Source organism: Hesperophylax consimilis, chromosome 3 (assembly GCF_061612785.1).
Source record: "Hesperophylax consimilis isolate HC1 chromosome 3, BYU_Hcon_1.0, whole genome shotgun sequence".
Taxonomy (NCBI): Eukaryota; Metazoa; Arthropoda; class Insecta; order Trichoptera; family Limnephilidae; genus Hesperophylax; species Hesperophylax consimilis.
Window position 1 is genome coordinate 10,994,212 of NC_142838.1, and position 24,335 is coordinate 11,018,546.

The following is a 24,335-nucleotide window of genomic DNA, read 5'->3' on the forward strand; positions in this document are numbered from 1 at the left end:
GTAATTATTGTAAAAATTATATAAATATACTATAATAATTATAAAATAATTTTGGTATTTCTTTTACAAAAACTATTACAAATAAAATCAACAGAATAAATAAGCAATCTAGATGTACTTAAAAAATAAATGTTTTTTTTTGTCACTTCTTTTTATTTTTATTTATTTATTCATATTAAACTCCCATATGGGCTTTTACAAAAATGTACCTATTAATTCAGTGGAACAGTAGTAGTGTTAAATAAATGAAGAAAAGTATTATGCTATCCTTAATAGTAGTTATTACTGATATATACACACCAAGCAGTAGAAAATATAGCATTATGCATGTAACAATTAATAAGTAGTTTGTAACCTTAAATGTACAAATTATTAAAATAAAATTAATAATTAAAAATAAAATAAATGCAGTTCCGTGCAGTTGAACACATCGACAATTTCTGCGAAAGTGTTGCCAACTGCATGCAATCAAGGTACAAGCGAGTATTTATTTGACTCAGTACTGATATTATTGTTGCAATTAAAAATAGTAGTTCCAGTTGGTATATTGTAGGTGATTGAACTAATAAATCAGAGTGTCTATAATTTCAATAATAATTTTTAAAAATAAAAGTCATCTCGGAAACGAGCCTTCATCTGAGAGTTAAATCATCAAATGGTTGTAATTTATAGTTTTTATTGACAGACCAAGTTTATAGTTAACATATCTTACAAATTTAAGCTGAAAATTTTCTTTGGTGAGTGGGTTTTAAAGGGAGGGGAACAGATATAAGAATTGTATTCGACATGATTTGGAACTAAAGAACAATAAAAGAGATTTAAAGTTGATATATTTTCAAAGTGATTTTACGATCATTACTGAGAAAAAGGCCAAAAATTTTTAATCCTTAGTTTGTCAAATGATTATAAAGTGATATTGCAGTAATTATTCCCATGGTAATAATTCAAGTTTTTCACAGTTCTTACAATAAATTGTTGACAAATTATGACATAATGTAATACTATGCAACTGTAGGGAAGATTTTTATATTAATTTTATTATGTTGTCAGGGCGGCTGATCAGCAAAACACTATTTACTTGGACAGCGTTAATTTTTACAGTTGAAGGGAAAATAAATTTTGTGATTAGTCAATTTTATCTTAGCTATTGCTCAGTCTAATTATCTGAAAATTTTATCTAAGCTATCGCTCAGTCTAACTATCTGACAATTTTATCTTGGCTATCGCTCAGTCTAATTATCTGACAATTTTATTTAAGCTATCGCTCAGTCTAACTATCTGACAATTTTATCTTGGCTATCGCTCAGTCTAATTATCTGACAATTTTATTTAAGCTATCGCTCAGTCTAACTATCTGAAAATTTTATCTTGGCTATCGCTCAGTCTAATTATCTGACAATTTTATTTAAGCTATCGCTCAGTCTAAATATCTGACAATTTTATCTTGCCTATCGCTCAGTCCAATTATCTGATAGCTGGTCTTCTTCTGCTCGTACAGAGGCGGGATTAAATGACATAAGCACGATTCTGAATTCAAAACGTGCATTTTTTTAAGTTCTTACTTGTAAAAATATTTCAATTGGATATTTTTAGGTAGCCTAAATATGTCAACAATCATCAACTTTTTTTTTGAACCTGTTACAAAAATTCTATTGCTAACGGAAATAATTTACTGTCTCACGACTTGATATATATAAACGCACGTTAATTGCTTTCTTTATCGTATAACCACTGTTTTTAGTTTATAAATAAATTATTTCACCAGCTTGAAAATTCTTAATTTGCACAGGGAATTTCAATTAAAATATTTGAACTTTACAAACAAATATAACGAAGAAATTGAATATAGTCCTATTTTGAAGAATACGTTGGAAAGCTTTTTGTGTTCAAAGTGTTGTTTCTGTAAATTAGTTAGAGTTGCCTGAATCGGAAACTTCTCGGAGTTGTCACGTGATATAAATATATAATCTGCTGACAGAACAGACATGGTTTCTATTTCAAACTTCGGGCTAAAATGAATGTTAAAACATAGCAGGTATGTTTTGAAATTCTGAGGAAAACGGCATTTATTATCTAAAGAAAATTTATAATAATTTATTGTTATAGATAATGTTATTCTCTTTTTTAACATTGAAAACGCATAGAAGGCCGTGAGGAAAATTATTTCCATCTTTGGGGATACTGTGTAGCGAGTCTTTTTAAGGAGAGAAATAAGTGAATATAGGTCTTGAAGAGACACATGTTGCAGGAGGGAGGAAACACAGAAGCCAGAAAATCGTTAAACAGCCGAATTTTTTTAGTACTCAAGAACCAGTCGTAGAAACGCCCATTAAAATACAATTTCTAAGATAATGGTGGTGTTTGGGGTATCGAAAATCATGGGTATTTTGTTGAGAGGTAGGTAAACAAAAAATATGTATACTCGAAAAGAAATAAAAACTATTTCTTGATCTTTATTCTTTGACACTTTAAGATTAGTTTTTTCATGCCCAAATGTAAAATTTAAAAACAATTTGAAATATCTACAAAATTTACCCAACTGATAATCCAGGGGAGGAATATTGAAAACATGATGAAGGAATAATAATAAATAATTAATAGATTCGAAACTTATACAGTTGCGCAGAGTTCTGTCGATATGAGACAAACCCCGATACGAGATGGCAATCAAAAGAAGAAAAGGTTGATTTGCATTACACGTAGACATTGTCGTGAAATTAAATTTAAATGAATTTACCATAAAATTTAGGTAGAACTTGCAGGCAAACTGCCGAGTGGCAGCTTTGCGTGACCATTTTTTGTTATTTTTAAAATTCTACAATAATAAAGGTTTATTGGTATTTAAGAGTAACTAATTATTCCAATCGTTTTGCCATTAATCATAGTTGTTGTAGGTTTAAGGTAAATGAGAATGTTGTCAGTTTACCATTTTCAATAGTACTTTGATATTTCTATTTAATTTTAGTAAAATAAAACTCGTCGCCATACCATTTTCCAAGAAAATGTTGTGAAATATAAACAATAAGGAACTCCAGACAATTTTTTATCTTTAATATTCACCTTCTAAATACCTTAGCTTAAATTGGTGACGGATCCAAAATCTGTCAGGGTATCAATAGAAAATGGTCTTATATTAAAAAATGTTTCATAACACTGTCTTATTTTTATAATGGACCTTGTGGCGCCATGATACACAGGTGCTATTATAATTCAAGCAGTAAAACCCATACGCCAGAATTATTTAAATTGTGTTCTTGTCTATATTATATAAACCTTGATCTATTCTACTTATTATTTGTCTGTTTCAGTTTGTCTAAGGTTTACAATATACAGTCAACTGTAGTTTTTAGTTTATTAAAATACATTTTTATTTCCTTAATTATTTTGTATACTTTCCAACGTAAAACAGTTTTTAAATTGGATGTTTGTTTGATGTAAGTAAATAAATAATTACTTTCAATGAAACGCACAGCTGCATTTCCTGTGAATTGAGTATTCACGAGTGAATATTCCAGGACGCCGAAGGCTGTTAATGTAGCCAGCTTAATTCACGTGTTTATAATGGAGGTTGTATGTAAATAATTTCCTTGTGAATGAATTAAATCCCCGGCAATTTAAGTTTCCAGGTACGCTGAACAGCATTAAGCTGATACTCCGAGGAATTACCGGAGATTTATATTATATAGCTTACTCCACTGAGAACAAGGAATATCACTATTTCGGTTTAGTAACATCAAAACCTCGTTACTAACTTGTTCATTACATGAACGTATTGATTTTCAAAGTTCAATACAAGCTCGTATTTGAGAACGTTTTGTTAGAATTAGAAAGATTAACAACCTTACTAATAAAAAATCACTTCACACCGTTACACGGTGTTTTTGTTACACATTGTATGTTTCTACTATCTTGGTACGAGATCACCCTATGGTAGGCAGGAAAGAAAAAAATATTTTTCTTCTTTTCACATAGTTTTATTGTTATTAAATACAAACACAAATGTTAATGACTATCAGCCGCGGCTGAAGTTTACTGGTAGGTACCAGATTAAAGGTCTAATTTCCCTTAATCAGTGGTGGAATTCCACTACTTACCACTTCTGATAAAAGACTGTCACAGCCTACTCTCAGATTAAGGGTCTAAATTCCCTTAAATGTATTCAAATTCAACATGCTATAGCATCTTAAACAAGAGCGATTGGGAACATTAATTAAATATTTCTTATACACTGTATCGAGGAAATTATTTTAAATAAGCATACTGAGAGCATAAGATCAATGAATTTCCTTCATATGATATAAGATAGTCAATAAGGTCATGTAATCTACATTTCAAAGACTTTTTTTAAACCGATTCTACGATTTTTTTTGGCAGGTATTGCATAAAATTTAAAAAGTTACATGTTTGGTGCTTTTTTAACTGGTGGCAGGAATTGCATAAAATTTAAAAAGTTACATGTTTGGTGTTTTTTTAACTGGTAACCTAAAGTATACATTTTTTCAATTACCCCATCAGATTTTAAGATTTTACAGATCTTACAGATCCATCTGTTATCTTACCTACTGCTTGAGTTAGCAGACCACAAGCTTATTTCCAGTGCATTTTTTTAGTGTCTAGTCTTAAGGCCCCGTAGTAGGCGTTCAAAGACGGTTTGAAAGGGAGTGTAAGAGATAGAGGGAGCGCGCTAATATTAAAATATTAAAAAAAACGATTATAATTAAACGAAAAAGGTAACAATAATGAAAAAACACTACTCGTTTTAAAGAGAGAAAATCTCTCGAAAAAGGCTTTAGTTGCATTTAAAGATACACTGTGCATTTTTTCTTGCATATAACATATTTATTAATTGAACAAAACTTGTTTTATATACTTACCGTTTCGACATTACAAGTGTATAGATATCATTTTTTTTCCACAGTTTGGAGATTAAAAACTTAAAGAGTTAACGAGAAACTTGGTAGAAATTGGGTGTGCGGGGGTATATACTAGCCTTATATGGTCGGGAAATCTCTTAACATTCGGCGCTTTATAAGATAGTTTCGTATCGAAATAAATTATCAAAACCTGACCTACAAAAATATCAAAAATAATATACTGCACAGTAGTAAAAAACCAGACGTTTATTTCGGAATTCCAGGAGGTTATCACCTTTTTCAGTTATTATTTACCCGTGCGAAGAAAGAAGGAATTAAAAACACTTGCGAACTAAACGCTTACTAAACAAACGTTTTCATATTGTCATGCTGTCATACATCTGCTATGTATTTCATATTTCTAAAACTCATTGAATACAGTATAATTATCGCTATTAGTTTTTTTACTGTAGGAACCTTGAGGCTAACGATAAACAATTAAATAGCTCGATTTGTTTTTCGATAAGTATAACGTTTTTTATTGTGAGTTCTATATCGAGTCAAAGACAAAAAACAATTGATGTAAAATGTATTTACTAATGACAAACAATCGCTTTTTGCCCCGTCATCAGGGCGACCATCTTGCCACTGAATAGATGATACTTACTAGAGATTCCTTCCATATAGATTTGAATACAAACCAATTAGGTTGTTGACTTAGTACCCTTTGTTTGTAGTCCATTTTGCTCGCGCTGTCTCTTTTACATAGTTTACACGGAGAAATATGATCCTGTTATAAAAGTGACAGCATGCCAATTTCCTGATAAAATATTAGTAATTCTGAATATATAAAAAAATAAGTGTTCCTCTCCTAATAAATATCATGACGGAATGCGACAATATCCTACTTATCTCAATATCAGTGTCAATATTTGAATGAATGTGTTCTCATAAAACACGATTCATTCGTTAAAAGCCTACAGTCCCGTTTTTAACGGGAAAACGAATAATTTGAACAGAATTTTAATAAATGAACAGTATTTTATATCGGTAAGTTTTCTCTGTGTTACCCGTCTCAGTTGATCGAAATGAAAATTTCATAACGATGATGAAAGACAGTTCCACATTTGAAATTTAAGCAAAGTCAGACTTTTGGATCATGAAACACGTCCATTTCTAGCTGTTTTCTTTATTCTATGGCCACAGCGAAAATTTGAAATGCTGTTATTAAGTTGCTTGGAAAATAGTAGATCCATCAGGTTTGCTGACTTGCCAATTAGGAACAAAAACACACAAAACTTAATCTAGGTCGTAACATCGACAGTTTACTGCGGATATGATTTAATATTGATTGCTAGGATATGGCTTGTAAAAGCAACTAACGAATACCTAATGTTTTTATTTGATGACTACTGCATTATCAATCATCTCAACATGAACACCTCAAAATGTTATGTTATTACTTTCACTAGAAACAAAATAAAATTTGAACATAACTACCACATAGCCAGTCAAGTACTTAAAAAGGTTACACAAATTCGTGACCTAGGTGTTCTGCTTGACAGTAAACTTACATTCGAGGCGCATGTTGATATGATTGTGAAGAAAGCCCTTAGAATGTTAGGATTCTTATTCCGTATTGGAAAAGAATTCAATAATATTCAAACACTTAAAATATTGTATTTTTCTTATGTTCGCAGTCATCTTGAATTTGCTTCTCCCACATGGAATCCTCAATATAATATTTATGTAAAGCGCATTGAAGCCATCCAAAAAAAAATGTCAGTCATCTAAATTTTAAGATGAATATTGGTAACCACGGGATTAACAGCTCGATGGAATATTATGGACTAAGGCCATTAAAAACTAGAAGAGACTCCGCAGATATAATATATCTCTATAAAATTATCAATGGCCTTATTGATTGTTCACCCCTTTTGTCTGAGATTAATTTTAGAGTCCCAAGATTTAGAACTAGAGATAAATCACTTTTTCATCTTCAAAAATGTTCTACTAATCTCTAAGACTTCAATTATTTAGTCTGTAGTCTTTGAATTGGCGTATTTTATAAATAATTTTTAGCAGACTTTGGAAGATTTTTGACTCACATAGCAGTCAGAGTCGTGTGTCACGCGTAGGTACACGCAAGTATAATAATTAAGTATGTAACCTTATCAAATATATGTATAGGACTAAGTCTTAATTATAGTATTGACGTTGCACTTTTTTTAGAAAAAAATTAATAAAAAACAATTTAATTTAAGCTTGCAATGCTCTAACAAGACGTGGGAAGAAAATTAACCAAATTCCCGCCATGTGCAGCAGAATTTGTCACGGCACCAAAAGAGCTTTCAACCTGCCTAGAAAATTCTATTCCTGGCCTGTCTTCACCCCAGTAATAGTGTGAAAGGTAATTTAACTTTGCTAAATAATTCTGTGGGATCGTTTAAATTAACTTCATTCCTGCCACGTACATTAGCTTACGTAACGATACCAAAGGAGCTCAACGCCTGATTTGACAACTCTATTCCCGGACTGTTTTTCCCCACCAACAGGGTTAATCTAAATACAATATTAGATTCTCACAACCAAAAGTATTATCGTTATTGATTTTTGTATAATATGCCGTGCTGCTGTACAAATATAAATATTAATCCATAAATAATATAAACCATGCGAATATAGATAGATACGATGAAGATAATTTATACATTTTTTTTTTACATTAACCCCACTAGACGACCTGAGGAAAATAATTTACCTCAGGGCTTATGTCATCTTTTTAAACTTAGGACGGGTTGTTTCGGAGAATTTGAACAATTCATCAAATTTCAACGTTCATTTGCGGGTTCTGTGAAAGTCCTATTCAAATTCTGTTATTATATCATTATAGGCTAGTTGCTTGACAGAACTGAAATAAAAACAGAACTTAAAAATTCATTCACAGAACTTGAAAATTAACTTTGAAATTTGAAGAATTATTCAAGTTCTCCGAAACAACCCGTCCTTAGAGTATTATTGCTTTATTAGGTCGCCTCACCAAACAATTCACGTTAAAAATGTTCAGAGAAAGTTTTTACGATTTATTAATTTTAACAACATCCCGTTAGAACAAATTAACTATTCTTTTTATTTATTTAATACTCATATGTAAAAATATACAATTCAGGATCAGAGTGGGATAAGCGACTTTTCATTGTAAATTTGGATCTTGACTAATTTTAATTTTTTTCATTTCAATAATTGACAATTGGATAAAATTAAAAAAACAAATGATGATAATGAAGTGAAAATATCGGAAATAATATCTTGAAGTTTGTTTTTTTTTTTTTTTCGGGTTCTGGTTTCGGTTTCTTTTCTGGGTGAAAGTCCTGTTCAAGTTCTTTTATTATATCACTATATGCTAGTTGCTTGACAGAACAGACATAATAACAGAACTTGAAAATAAACGTTGAAATTTGATGAATTGTTAAAATTCTCCGAAACAACCCGTCCTAAGACTTACCTACGTACTACGACACACTAGGCACACTATAACAAAGTCGTCACACACAAACTAATTTTGTGGCAAACTCGCCAATTCCTCGCCTACATAGTTTAGCAAATGAATATTACAATGACGTCAATATTTGTAAATGTTAAAAATTCGATATTTTAACAAACTTCCAGATATTATTTCCGATATTTTACTTCATTATCATAATTTGTTTTTTAATTTTATCCAATTGTCAATTATTCAAATGAAAAAAAAAACTTTAGCAACCATTGTTTTTAACCCTTGGGTAAAAAATGTAATCATTTCAATTTACCCAATGTAAAAGCCCCACGGGCCTATATGAAAGAGTAAATAAAGAAAAATACTATAAAAATTAAATATAATATACATATAAATCACGAACGAAGCGTTGAATTTAGGTGCACTTCCTTAAAAAATAACATTCTACCACAGTCTAGTATCGTTCTTTTTTACATTACCTCAATACAAGGCCTTGAGGAAAATAATTTTCTTCAGGGCCTAACGACCTTTTCTTCAGGTTTAAGGATGCTGTTTGGGGGTTCTAAATTTTGGTCATTCTAGTATCTCATATTAAGAAAAAGACTATTGAATGTTGAAGTGCGGATAGTGACTCACCCTCTAGGCAACAGCACGGCCGTGAAGTTGAGCTTGACTCTGGTGTGCACAGAGCTGGTGGCGATGCGGTAGAGGCAGCGCGCGCGCGGCGGGTACAGGCCAGGGTAGCCGGGGCTGGCAGCCACGCAGGCGCCGCGCACTCGGCAACCCACGTCCTGGTACAGCCAGTCGCATTCTGGAAGAAGGAAATAGTACGCAGTGTGAAACCTACGAGTAACTTGAAGGAACTAATAGGGAAACAAAGGAGAGACACGAGGGTAACGTAGGGAAACTTAGGGGAAACCTAAGAGGAACCCGAGGGAAACCTCAAGGAAACCTAAAAGAAATACATTGGTAACCTAAAGGAAATTGAATGAAAATACGAGGGTAACGTTAGGGAAACTAAAAGGAAACCTAATGTTTATACGAAGGTAACTTAGTGGAAACGCGAGGGCGACCATAGGGAAACTGAAGCGAAACCTTAGGAAAAATCCGAGAGAAGCTTATGAAACCTAAGATAAACCCAGGGGAAACCAGGTACTTTGTGGAGCGTCTTTTCAGGGTCTTAAAAATAATTGTAGGTACACATAAATAATTAAAAACAATAATTTCCAGGAGAGAATGGAGTGAACTTTGAAGTAACCAAGATAAGGACAGTAAAAATGGCTGGCAGAAAGCCAGGTCTGATTTTCACAGAAATTCTTAAAAATTAAATTGATTAACTTTTGAACACGTGTTTAGCCTGTTTCTACACAGTACTAAAAGAATAATGACGTTGGATTGTAAAAGTAATAATTTCTTGAAACATTGTTTTTAAAAAGGTACTTATTCAAACATACCTAATTCTAGTATCAAGTTCAAAAAGTTGGGGTCGAAAGACACTTTACTGTTTGTAGGGATGGGTAAAAGAAAGGCAAGTTTAATGAGTGACTGAGCCACTTATCCTGGCCTAGAATACCCACTTCCTCGTCTCCACGTGATATCCAGGGAACACACAGACTACACACTATTAATTTAATGAAATATAGATTAGTTATGGAGAACCTTATCGCGTGTATCGGATTTCAGCGAGGCTGCGCTTGGCGGAGCCCGGATTGGGTAGGAGATAAGAAATATTAGTGAATTTGTAGGAATGTATCGAACAGATCTTTTAGGATAGATTACAAGACATGAAAATACCATGTAAACATTAAATTTAGTTAGCACGAGGACAATTTGTTTCTTCAACTTGTTCTTGTGATAACACAGTTTTCCCAACACACATACGAAGCGATTTCATTTAAATTGGAACCAGGCCATTATACAATGCCCTACTTCAATCCCTTTTTTGACTATTTCCATAATTTTGAACAGTTATAACCAGCGAATTTTAGTTAATAAAAACTTAAATAAAATCGTTTTTGAGCTACAGGAAATTGTTTTTGTTAAAAATCCATATTTCCATCTTCAATAAATCAAAAACTATATTAACTTTTTTCCATTCGCTCCATACAGGAGGCCCAGAGGAAAAAAATCCTTATTGGCCTATTTTATCTTTGCGGATGCTGTATGTAGAGTTATTTTGTTACTTTAATATCTATATCAAACTACTTTGGACAACTTTCGATATATCATATGTTCATGTGCAACTTTTATCGCTTATTTTATTTATAATATTTTAAATTTAAAACTCCCAATCTGGTTTAATAAAGGTTTGCTCAATACAAACACGCTTTACAACAAACTGCACATATTTGCTTTTAGAAATATCAAAAAGTTACTCTTAAGAAAATACTATCCCTTGGGGCCTATGTCATCTTTTGGGATGCTTTTAATACTTTCGTTAATCTCAGATTGCTTAACATACGATAAAACTCCAAATAAGTTAGCAACACAAAGACGATTTCCAATTAACTCGATTCAGAGTTAATAACCAGCAACTATTGTCGTGGAAAGCGACTCCGGGTAAGTGGCTCGGCAGTTAGGCCCCTCCACCGCTTGAAAGATAGCAGAAAAAGACAAATAATTAGTTTTATATTAACATTTACTAGCTCCAGTCCACCACCCGTTGCCCCCCGGCACCAGTATTCCACCCCCTTCACCCCAACAGCCTCCCAACCCTTCTCTCTCCAGGCTGGGGATTGGTTAATGAGTTTCCCCCGTCCTTAGGTGGCGAACGAGGTTCATAAAAGCATAATCATGTTCAATTTCGTCCTACTTCAAAGAACAGCCATCTTTACGACAAAGCTCGGCTGCGAAAATATGATAATAGTTTTCCACTCGATCGTTTAATTTACCCGATAAGAGATGATACCTTAATATCTGTCGTAATCATGGCTTATTAACGTTATTATTTTATCTTCAACCTAATATTTCTATAGAGGAAAGCTTTTTAAAAGGGCGATGGTAGATGTTCATTCATGAACTTCCGTTTCAGCTGAGCTCTAAAATTCATTAAACAAAAAGCTTCAAGAATACTTCCTGCTTTTTTTAATTCCGTCCTAAAGAGAAGTTTATAAGCTCGCAATGATTTTTTCACATAGGCAGGTATTTATTTATGAGTAGGTACTTTTGTGCGGAAAGGTCGTTTTATAATGTTCTTGAAAGTAGTGACTTTATTTTCAATTTATTTCAACTTTTTTTCCATGTTATAAGCACTCTCGTAATCCATGAAAAACGTTATGATAATTATAGAGGGTGTCCGGGGGTAATGTGCACTAACTTTAAGAGGTAATTCTACATAATGGTAGAAGTAAAAACAAATTTAAGGTAGTTTTTAGGTTAAAAAGTTGAATTATTTGTATGGTAAAATAAATATTCTTCATTGGCAAAATATTTGTGTATGGGTAAATGAACGTAGGAATTTTGAAAAAAAAAAATTTCTCTTTAATTCTACCATCACCCCCAACTCCCGAAGTAAAAAAATGAACACCGAAGCTATCTTTAACACCGGACAACCTGTACATCTAGCGCTGACTTTTAGAATATTTTATAATTAACAGATTTGTGAAGCCGAAAGTGTTTATAAAATAATTGCCTACCAAAAATAATAATAATAATATATATTTTTGCTAACAATAACGCTCTCAATAACGAATTTCGAACCCAGAATTATAGGTAGGTACCTACTTTATCGCTTGCATGAATTCTTGGTTCCGATTTCGATCAGTTCCGATTTTGAAAATGATAATAAAATTAAAAGTAAATTTGAGTTAATTAAATCAGATTTCACATTTCACACACATCACAGACAACCGAATGAAGATTGTTTGACTATCAGAATTTGTGTCAGAATTTTGAATTCTTGAAAAATCAGTTTTTAAAATAATAAAATGTGAGTAGGTACTTTATAGCTTTGAATTTTTCATAAAACTGAGATCAATTTTGTAAATGAATCTTAAATTCTACGATTTTACGCAGGACTAACCGACTAACGAACCGTCAACCAAGTTTCGTATGTTTGATTATATAAAATGATGAATCCACAACTGCGCAGAGTGGGAACCTATCTTGAACCTTTCCGGTTGTCCTGCGGAAAATACGTAATTCACTATACTGCGAAGATCGTATATATTATTTTTGTATAAATGATATCTCCGGCCTTAAATTACCAAAGGATAATATGCTAAAACTGAACCTTAAGTATAGACGAATAGTGATTGAAATACTATTTATAAGACTATTACTTAAATTGCTGTTAGAACAGATCATTCAAAAACACAGTTTTTTGACAAACTTGAACAAGTCCTATGTAAACTAGATAAGATTTGTCTAACGAACCAAGAATTTCAATGTTGTAGCTATGGTTAAGATAAAAGTAGGTATTCAGCTTTCATTTTAGCCATCAACTCATACCAAAACAACAACAAGACTTGTTGAAGAGTCACCGAAGTGAAATGCTCAGATTAAACCCTCGTGGCCCAATTGGAGAATTCGCACAATTACTCTCTTAACTCTCTCCTTAATCATAATTACACAGGGTGTCCGTGGGTAAAGTGGGTTAACTTTGGGAAGTGATTCTACAAGATGGTAGTAAAAAAGATGAAAAACTTTTTTCGATAATCTATTTTTTTTCCATAGAAGAATATTTGTTTTCCCATACAAACAATTAAACTTTTTTTTTACCTACTACGTGAAATTTTGGAAATTCGAAAAAAGGTATTTTTCTTTTTACATGTACGATCATGTAGAATCATCCTCTGAAGTTAGCCCACTTTACCCTCGGACACCCCGTATAGCAATCGCAATACGCGTTGAGTATCGGCAAACTAATGTGACTCTTATGGCATCGCCTCTGAGTACTCCCTTGTAACCTCCTCTTCTGACACGTTCATCGCTTGTGAGAGAGAGGGAGAGATAATGACCGAGCTATCGGTAGTATGTATACCGTGTGAGACAAAGGGGAATCGAGAGGAACATCATTGTAACACATCAAAAACACAAGCCGCTGAAAGCTCCGTTGTATCCTCTCTTTTTATATGTGTGTCGTTAATAAGAGAGAGGAAGAAGTTACAGCGAAGCTATCAACGGTACGCTTTTAGCATACTTTCAGGTGGGAGTAATATTGCTTTTCTATAAAACCAAAATACCTATAATGTTATAAGTTATAACTGTCCGCCTATAATACGAATTATATTATCTTTTTGGGTTTAATACCTTCATATTTAATACTTTAGTCTGGAACCCACGTTATAATATTTTTGTACAAGCTATTGTAAGAATATAAAATATATTCTTACGTTTCCTATGTTTTAATGTGGGTATTCCAGCAAATTTGTTGAATTAGAATACGTTTTTAAATGATGTCTGGCTATCACCATTGAAGTAATAATCATGTATTGTTCATCATTGTGCTTTCACACAAACGAAGTATTGAATTCCGTAAGTCTAAATTTAAACTATAGGGCGCACGGTGTGATGGACTCGCCCTGGGATAAATTTTTTTATTGTTGATTTATTATGGTGGGAAAGAAATTTTCAGTTGGTCTCACGACATAGGAAATTACCAGATGTTGGACAACTGATTTTAAAACAAGTGTTTAGATTTATTATGGTACTAGAGAATAAAAAAAGGAACATGCACTGTATCGCCAGAGACCTCCGTGTTGGTAATTGTAAGCCGAGCTAAAATGCTGGTGGGTCAACACGCCACTGGACTGGGGGTAGTCAAGTTTCATCCTTTGAACAAAGAATTAGACATTTTACTGGAGAAGTAACAATTTATTGGTTTTGAAACGATTTAAAATTAATGTGACAGGTTCTAGGGCCATAATTGATGTGTTCCTTTAGTGCATTTCTGTCTTTTGAAAACAAAAAAGCATTCAGAATTCAAAAGAACATAAATTAGAAATCGCATATGGTGATTTGGGGGGGTTGGTTTGAGAAGGGGGAGTCTGGATTTGAAAGCGTGGTTAAGGAGCCCGGGCGGATAGACAGTTAGCGTTGAAGATCGGAAGGAGGAAGTCGATAGTCGTGGTTAAGGAGCCCGGGCGGATAGACAGTCAGCGTTGAAGAACGGGAGAAGGGAGTCGTGGTTAGGGAGCGCGGGCGGATAGACAGTCAGCGTTGAAGAACGGAAGAAGAAAGTCGATAGTCGAGGGTGAAAAAAGCGATTCAAGAGAGTCAGGTTTTGAAAACGTTGGGAGGCGGGAAATAGAGTCAACGGGGTCAGAGTTTCAAGGTCTGGGAGACGGTCAGGAATAATCAGGATCGGTCAGCGTTTTAGGATAGTCGAGTCGGTACAAACTAGGGAGCGCGTCAACAAGAGTTAATCGTCGGGACGCGAACGCAGCTAAAGTCATTTAGTGTAGAAGGTGTGGTTTTCTAACAGCATGAGTATTTTACTGCATGTGACTGTGTTTGTTCATTATAATTATTTGGATTGTTGACACTAAGATGTATCGGTAAGTCTATTATAATCTAATTATTAACACTTATTTCCCTAATGTAAACCAAATAATTCAATTGTATTTTGAAGTAGGGGTATTTAACTTGAGCACTATAGGTACCCGTTAGAAAAGGAGGCTATAAATTACGAGACCTGGCCATTAAAAAAAAGGACGAAGAACGGTTACCCTGAAACCGCTTTAGATCATCCAACAATAGACATTGTTTATGAGTTAGACTATTTTATGCAATTTAAAATGATTTAATAATTCTCCAGTAGTTATATTTAGCGCCAAAATTTATAGAACACAAACCATTGTATTTATGCAGTGTTTTTATGGTCCGGCGAACGGTTATTAGTCGAAACAATCAGATACCTATGGGCGGAATAGTAACGGATAGAACGGTTATTAGTCGAAACAATCAGATACCTATGGGCGGAATAGTAACGGATAGAACGGTTAATTAAATGCTTCAATGCCTGTTATTTGACAATGAGTTGTCGTATCCTCCTTGGGAATTCAACTTATTCTTCACGGAATTCATAGAATATATTTAATTAAATATAATTTATTCAAACATCACTCTTTTCATTCATTTTTTAATCGGGATAACGCAGCGGATTGGAGCTAGCCGCCGAGAGAATTCATCTGTCTGGCATTCCTATTCTATCAAGTGAGATTTTCAATTTTCATAAGTTTGGCGGGGACGGAGTGTACGAATTTTCCGTAGGCTGTCCTATCTTACCAAAGCGACAAAAGCGAAGGGAACGAAATTTGTAATTGGCTTGCCTAATAGGGACTTTTGTGTTAGCAAAGTCGATAACCCTGGATACCGAGATAAAGTCTATTTTAGTATAGCAGCGCCGGCTTTTTCCCCTGCTATTGGTGTGGTTGAGTTATTCCCGTAAAAAGCACCGGTTTCTGTCGAAGGTGTTGGCGGACCAGCCTTAGATAGTCACCCTGAATGGACCCCTGTTTCGAGTATTTTCAGCTGGTGAGAGGACGCTTTCACGGAGTTCAAATCGAAGGGAACGAAAATTGCTAATGGGCTTTCCTACTTGAGTTAGCTGGTAGACGAAGGAACGAAGCGGGTAATGGCTATGCTATTCTTGTCTGGCGTGTGGGGAGAATTTTTTCGCTGACAGAACGAAGGGATCGTGACGAATATGAAGTTGTTTCGGCGCTTTCTGACGTCCTTCCTGTCAAATTCAATAAGTACTTACCCCACTATAGGAGGAGAAGTCATCCAGAATTAGGTTGGAAATTGACTCCGACTGAAACCGTTTGAGCTGACGGAGATCGGATGATTTCAGATTCACGACCTGATGATTCCAGTATCCCTGATCCTTAGCGCCGGAAGTCGAGGATATCAATTTCTACCATTCTTTGATATTTGAAGCGAACGGAGGGTAACCAACGATAGAGCGAATGACCATGACTTTGAAGTGGGGTAAAATCTCCCGTCTAGGAAACATTCGTTATGTCGGATGGACGCCCTCATCCAAATTAAATATTGACATGACTATTTTGAGTGTGGACGAAAGACTTGAAGTATGTTCTGTATTGTACATATGATAAATATGTGTCATTACCTCTACTGGAACGAGAAGCTGTATAGACTGGAGCCAGGAGCTATTTGGAGTAGCGTGACTGCAGAGGCGAAGTCGAACAAACTGAAGCTGAATTCATCATTATCCTTACGAGCGTAAACCAGAGGGGTGTTCACGGGACTCCCGAACTCCTGACGTTGCTGATGCAAACCACTTCAGTATATGTTTATGTTTGAGGTTAGTAGAGTGGACTCCTAATTTTCGGCATGCTGGCGATGCTTAACTCATCATCGATTTGGGGGAGGTTGACGCGACCTAGACCTCGCGCTACCCACGTGACCCAAATGGTTCCTGACACCAGGCTATCATGCCACCGGACCGGAGCAGCTCCTTGTACCTAACGGTATAAGATGAATCTTCATCATTCATCATCAACATCAACATCAACAGTTACCACCAAGGACCCACATTCCACCTTCATCACCCTCCGGCAGGAGGCAAAACATGTCATTATTTCATCTGTCGCTGAGCGATATTCAATTCATTTCTGGAGGTGTTGGGATTGGACCATCAACTTGGCTGCTCTCGAGCTGGTCACGTTGATGGATGGGATTTGGACGGAGACCAATCGAAAGCAACACATGTTTTGTCTCTAGCTATTCCCGAAAATACCTACTCATAGAAATAACTCACAAAACTAACAATCCTTAGTCAAATCATTAACTTAGAATCTTGTGCATCTTGAATTGAATTGTCTATAGCGAATTTCATGTACTTGTAATTAATTGTCTCATTATATTAGCACACTATCGACTGCAGCAACCGGAAACGTTTGGGCGAGCAAACACGGTAGGAAAAGGTAGTTAAAATCAGGGTAGTCGGTCATTGTCTTATTTTCAAACCATACAGAATGTAACACGCCTCATCTAAAAGAACCAAAGTTACCACAACCAATTAAAAGGATCCTTCAATGAATTAATCCCTGTCGAAACAAAAAATTGACACAACGTGACATATTAATTCGTTAAGATTGAAGGGTTGATAAACCGCGAGAAGTTGCAAATCAAACGTAACAAAATGTTAATTCGTTATAACGCAGGGGAGACGGTAAAAACATTACAACGGTTTACACCCGCGCTGTGCAAGTGGGTTCCCTACAGAGGACTTGAACATCCTGATGATATAAAAAGGCTTGAATTGTTATGCAGAGGTATTTTAGCTGCCTTCGTATTTTTATGTAAAATTCTAAATAATGCAGTTGATAGCCCAGAATTGCTTGGATTGATAAGCTTTCGAATTACGCCGCGTAATACTAGAAATCAAGAGTTTTCATTACAGGAATTCTGGGACTAACTGCCATATGTATTCCTCTCTGCCAGAATACTAATGGAGGGAAATAATTATATCGAGTCAGTGGAAAGTTTCAATTTATCGCTAAACAAATACAAAATGTTGTTACTGAGGCAGTTCAGTTATGTATAATAACAATGTGTAATTATTAACTATGAAAAATAACTTTGTATGTTTACTATTTATACGTAAAAGCTCATAAAATGCGTTACTAAATAAATAAATTTAAACCGCTTTTTATAATTTGAAATAAATAAAGTGAATAAGCTTAGAATACTTTACAAGATTTTAATATGGCAACGTTAGAAAATACACCCGAAGGGAAAACACTTAGAATGATTTATATAGCGCCGTTTTTGTGAAAAATCATCTCAAGGGCAAAGCTTCTGTAAACAGACTTCGCGTCCAAAAATGTGTGTTTTTATTTTTTTTTACACAATCAAAATCAAAATTTGCTTTCAAGAAATTTACGTACATACCTACTTAAATGTAAACCATAAATATTTTACGAAAGTAACATTTTTTATTTCAAAAAAGGAATTATGACCAAAGAAATTTCACAATATAAATGATGAATCTTTTTAAAAACTTTCTTCGAGCTACCATAGTATTGATTTTTCCAATTTGACAGCTCGTAGTAGGAACCACAATCATGCGAACTCTGGAGAGATAAAAATTTAGTATCCAATAGGCCACCATCTTGAACCAGAACTAGAACCGGAACGCAGCAAACAAATTTACAGACAGATGGAATTACAAATGGTAGAAAAGGATTTCGCTACGCTCAGTCAAAACTACAACGCATTGTTATTAAATTAATCTTGGCAATTTATTGGAACCCTTAGACTTGAAAATGTAAAATATACGTACAATTATAATACGATAGCTATATAAACGGTATCTCATAGGTAGGTACTCTATAGGACTTGCAGTATTGACCCAAAAGGCGAATACATGGATGATTAGTACACGTACAAGATTGATTTGTTGCATGAGAAAAAGATGTTTCTAGAACTGGCGGTTATAATATTCTTCTGACCTAAACCACAGGTATTTTCCTCAAAAATAACTCTTGCACAGTATCTCTAGAGAGGAAATAGGTCCCGAGGGAAGATCTTCTCTGTGGAGTTAACGGGAAAAAAATACCGCCGAGCTGTTTACAGAGCTCATTAAATAGACAGCGGGGTCCTGCCGTGCCTTGCCTTGCCTTGTCTTGTCTCGCCTTGCTTTCCCCTGCCTTCTCTTGCCTTGCCTTACTTTGTGAGATTGGAGGGGAGATAGGGGAGGAAGAAAACAGAATAGACGATAAAAGGTGCTCCTTTCCAACGGAAATTACCAATCTATAAGGAAACTATTAATCATTGTAACTCAAGTTGGCAAAAAAACAACGAAGACTTTCCCGTTTCACGAATAATGTGATGTGAATAAGATAGCACACACACCTACCGTAACATCTGACTTAAACAGCACTCAGAATTATTCGCTTCTTCAACGAGTTTCGGAAGTTACGTAATTGAAAAACGTACTGAAAATCAGTTAGACGAACACAACGCTAGAAGCGTACGACTTCCGAACGTTTTCGTTTAAAGCATTTTATATATGTGAAACATTATTCGAATTCAATCTCTCTCAAATTAAGAAGTTAAATGCTCGTCACGGGTCTGAACGAAGCCGTAGCAATAGAGCGGGGAGCTGCTTCCAGTTTCCAGGGTTTGATGAGTGAAAGCGTGACACGGTAGGGTATTGTGACACGTTGTTGCCGAGTTGATAGTCGTTGCCCGGTGGTGTGTGCGCTGTGGCGGTGTTGGGTTTCCCGCGCGCGCGGCATTATGGCGGGAAGCTGCAAGTGACAGATGTCATCGGCCCAAAATGGCTTTGCTTTATAAATCGACGACTCACGGCGATTATCGCTCTTTACGGAATAGCTCCCAGGAAATAAATCGTTATAAATCACGACAGAGTGTTTGCAGAACTTCGCTCCTTCTTCTGCTGTAATAAATCCTTCATACGTGTTGGTTATTTTCAAATCGGCTTGATATATTTATCTTTTGGGGATAAATCACCATTGTACAAATTTACTTTGCTCTATAATGGGGCTAGTTGTGATATGTATGAAGAAAGTAGGTTCCCGAACACACATGTTTGAATTAGGATGATGAGAAAATAATTTGATATGCCTAAAGCACGCGTACGTGAGTTTGCTAAAATATTCGAAACAATAATGTGGTTTTAAGTAGCATATTCATGATAGAAAACGAAGAAAAAACAACAGAGGTCACCTTTCTTTCGAGGGCTCTAAATCTTCAGTAAATAAATGATTTGAAAACATCTATTTAACCGCTCAACTAAATTAGTTATATCGGTGAGCAATGGTCTGTTCGATTTCTCTGGCAAATAATCATATTATTCCAGAACACAAAAACGATGTGTACCTACGTATAAACGAAGCACAATTGCTATAATCTGTGCGACGTTAAGTCCCCCTGATAAGCGTTCAAAGATGGTTTGAAAGGGAAATATGTATTTTTTTTATAAGCAATAATTATTAGCCTGAAACACTCATCCACATTGAAAAATCTCCTGATAAAAGATACATGACGCCAACGGGACTTGAACCCGTGTCCTTTGATTTCCGGTAAACTACTACAACTCTCGGTATGTACAACTCTGACCACTGAGCAATAATTATTAGCAATAGCAATAAATATAAGCAATAGCAATAAAATAAAGTTGGTTGTTTCAGGTGAAAAAATGTAACAAGCAGTAATTGTTGAATGAAACACTAGTATATATTGCATTATTTCGCGGATAAGAGATAAGCCGCCATAGTTCAGTGGTCAGAGCTGTCGACCAGAAATCGAAAGGACACGGGTTCAAGTCCCGTTGGCGTCATGTATCTTTTATCAGGAGATTTTTCAATGTGGATGAGTGTTTCAGGCTAATAATTATTGCTTATAAAAAATAATTGTTACCCTTTGTGCTATGCATAAAAAATCTTGTCTTAAAAATTAGTTTACCAAAAAATAATAATTAAGGTTAATATGTAAATACGAATTTTTATTTATTTATTTATTTATTTGACGCCCAGAGGGCTTTTACATGGTTGGTAGTATAATTTTAATTTGACAAATACTTTCAAACATAAAAAATAAGAATAAAATTACATTTGATAAAAGCTATGTAACAAGTTATACAAACACAAGAAACAAAAACAGAAAATTACAGCTATTTGTTGGTTTACATGATGTGTTTGTGTTTATATATGTTAGAGGGAGCGCGCTAAATTTAAAAACCGATAGTAATTAAGTGAAAAAACAACTGCTTTAGTTGCATTTAAAGAAACATTGTGAATTTTTTCATGCCTATAACATATTAAATAACAGAATACAAAGTGTTTTTAATAATTTTCGGAACTTACTTTGCAATTTTTTTCTATCGAGGAAATTTTATATAATTAATATTTCGGAATAACAAATAAGGTATTATCTTCAAAAGAAACTTTTTTTAACGTAAAACTTAACGAGAAAACTTGTTACAAATCGGTAGAAATAGGAAATGCGAGGGATTAAGTCATAAGTAACTGATTTTATAGAAGAATAAACAGTTACTCTCAACTCTAAGTCTCCTTCAACGGAAGCAACCTTCCGAACAGGACTTCCATTGATATGCTTGGTGTAACTATAAGTGACCAGCTCAGGTACGGGGGCTCCATCGAAGCCAGAGTAAAGTTGGCCTCTCAGAAGCTGGGCGTACTGTACAGGGCCCGCAGATACTTTAATAGTACACAACTGCTGACCCTGTACAAATCGCAAGTGCGCCCTACTGTCGAATTTGGCAGCCATCTCTGGTCCGGAGCCCCTAAATATCTGAAAAAACCCTTGACTCTGTGCAAAAACGGGCGGTCCGTTTGATAGATTCCCCAATCTTAACAAACGGACTGCAATCTTTAGAGCACAGGCGTCAGGTAGGTATGCTGTCCTTGTTCTATCGGTATTACAATGGAAGATGCTCTGAGGAACTAGCGTCATTGATCCCTTCGGCACCGGTGCGTAGTCGGGAAACACGCCAAACGCGCGCCCAACATTTGTACACGGTTGACATTTGTCACATGAGAACGGGTCGCTTCTACGATTCGTTCTTAAGTTCAACAGCTCAGCTGTGGAACGAACTGCCGGCCTCTGTGTTTCCTCCCTCCTACAACATGGGACTCTTCAAGACCCATGAAGTCACATCACTCCTTCCTCTCCACAAAAAGACTCTCCACAAAAAGACCCCTCCACACAGCATCCCCAAAGATGACATAGGCCCTGAGGGAAATTATTTTCTTCAGGGCCTCCTGTGTGGAGTTAATATAAAAAAAGAAACAAAAAACTTATTAGGTTGATGATTTAGTATAATCTGCACTTTATTTTTTTATCTATAAATATAAAAAATAATGTTTCTTTGTTTTTCCCCTACTGACTCTAACTACTAGACAGATATCGCTGAAAATATCAAAGTTTGTTATTATTAGTGTCAGGAGTGTTTAGAATGTAGCTTTAATGGTAAAATAAGTCGGGACGCCCAAGGAAGACTTAACGCATTATCTCTCCACTGAAATGAGATACGGAGTCTAATAGTGAAGGGTAAAAAAAGTCGGGGATGCTCGAAAAAGACGAAATGCATGCATTAGAAATCTTTGCACTGGAATGGAATGGAAAGGCCTCAGCACGGGCAAGCCAACCAGTGAGGCCAACATTACTGGAAAACTTTGAAATTTAAAAAATATTGTATCATATAAAAAAAATTAAAAATGAGTTACGAAGTTGAATAAAAGTTGTAATATTTAAATTTTTTATAGCAACAATGTGGTATAAGGTAGTGAAGGGTAGAAGTCGAGGACGCCTGTGAAAGATATGATACGATCAAGTGAAAAAGCCTTACGGCTATTTAGAAGAATTGAAATATATAACTAAAACATGGCCTCATTTTCATTAGGGCTGAAATACACTGTTAATTATCTTTTCCCCCCCTCACCGAAAGCATAGGTACCTAATTAGTAAGATAATTTTTTATTCCACATAAATTATTTACTATTTTATACCATTTTTTTATATGCTTTTCGACTACCATACTAGACATAGGCCCGTATTAAGGTTGTCGAAATTTTGTCTGCCAAAACAGTTTTACAGCTTTCGTAAGGTATGAATGAAATTACTAATAGGTATTAAATATTTCAAATTTATAAAGAATCTCTTCCAATTATTCGTAATCCGGTTAAAAACGCATGAATTGATCGGTTTCTTAATAAAAAAAAATGTAAAATACGAATGTATTATCACGATTTCGGAATCCGTCTTCATAAAAATCTAAATATTTCCGCATTTCGTTATTGTATGTTATCAAAGCAAATGCAGGTGCATGAACACTTGATCCGTTAAAATTGGGAATTTACTAAAAAAATACCAGGAAACGACCTGCAATTTCAAGAAAGATTTTTAATAAATAGTACGAGCAAGACATCTCAAGAAATAAATCCAGCACAAGTAAATGAAAAAGGTTTTTCAAGCAACTTCAACAAAAAGGTGGAGCAAAATGAAAGTTTTGTGTTAAAATACAATTCTTGAAAATATAGTTGAATCTTGTTAGCGCCTTCCTTTCGGCGCAAGTTCTAAACAAAAAGGTCGCCCCGAGCTGCGTAAGTTCCCCGGAACATTATACACGTTAAGTGCACTATCTGAGAACAAGTCGTCCTCCAGAATAGGGGTCAGAATAGATAAGGTGTCCAGTTTTCTCAAATGGAAATTGAAGCAGAGATGGGGAGAGAATGGCTTATAACAATTCTCGCCAATCCAAAAATCTCCCAGGCGAGGCGCTCCGAATGTTAAACTTATCCACACAATTCAACATAATGGAGTCATTTTCCAAGTGCGAAGACATTTGAACAAATATAATATTGATCTCAAGGGTAACTTTGTATTCAATCTAGTTTATGTTCTGCGGGTTATTTTCATTTTCAAAGAGAAATATATTTTTCGGATTTTTTTATTATTCTTATTGTTGATGTGTTCAATCTTTGGATTGAAGAAATTTTACAGTCACTTAAGAAAATTTATGTTCTTGAAAAAATGTCGGTAACTCTATTAGCCGTCGAGCAAACATTGCTGGGAAGAGGTACTTAAGTTATGGATCGATATTTATAGCTGAGGGGCGGACGAGTAGTGTTAAAGATCTCCTATAGATTACAGCAATATGTCTTCCGATTTATATTGGGGAGTAAAGGAGTTCAGAGTGGCGAGTAAAGATTCTACAGTTTTATAAGTTATATTTTTTTAATTTACTGGTCGATTTATTAGACGAGATGATTGCATATTTGCAATGTAATTTAAGCACTAGTCGATCAAATTTAAGAAACTCCAACGTTCTATTAAATTATTATTTCAATATCTAATATGTTTACGTTTCATGTTGTCGTCACAGGGTAAATAAAGTGACTTGTATGTCCCCTATCAACCTTACGATTTCTTCCTCTCTCCCCTTGCTGTACCTACAAAATGCTCCCCTTGGCAGATTTCAGATCAACATTCCGCGTCAAACGTTATTTCATTCAATATTTTGCTGATTT

The 24,335-nt window shown here is 34.8% G+C and overlaps 1 protein-coding gene across 1 annotated transcript in view; it reads right to left on the bottom strand.

Moving 5' to 3' along the window:
- Window positions 1-24,335, bottom strand: part of LOC149424941 (uncharacterized) — a 460,249-nt gene that overhangs the window by 150,130 nt on the left and 285,784 nt on the right. The window contains exon 7 of the mRNA XM_089646910.1: window positions 8,986-9,160. Within this exon, the coding sequence (XP_089503036.1) occupies window positions 8,986-9,160 (175 nt within the window). The remainder of the gene's footprint in view (window positions 1-8,985; window positions 9,161-24,335) is intronic.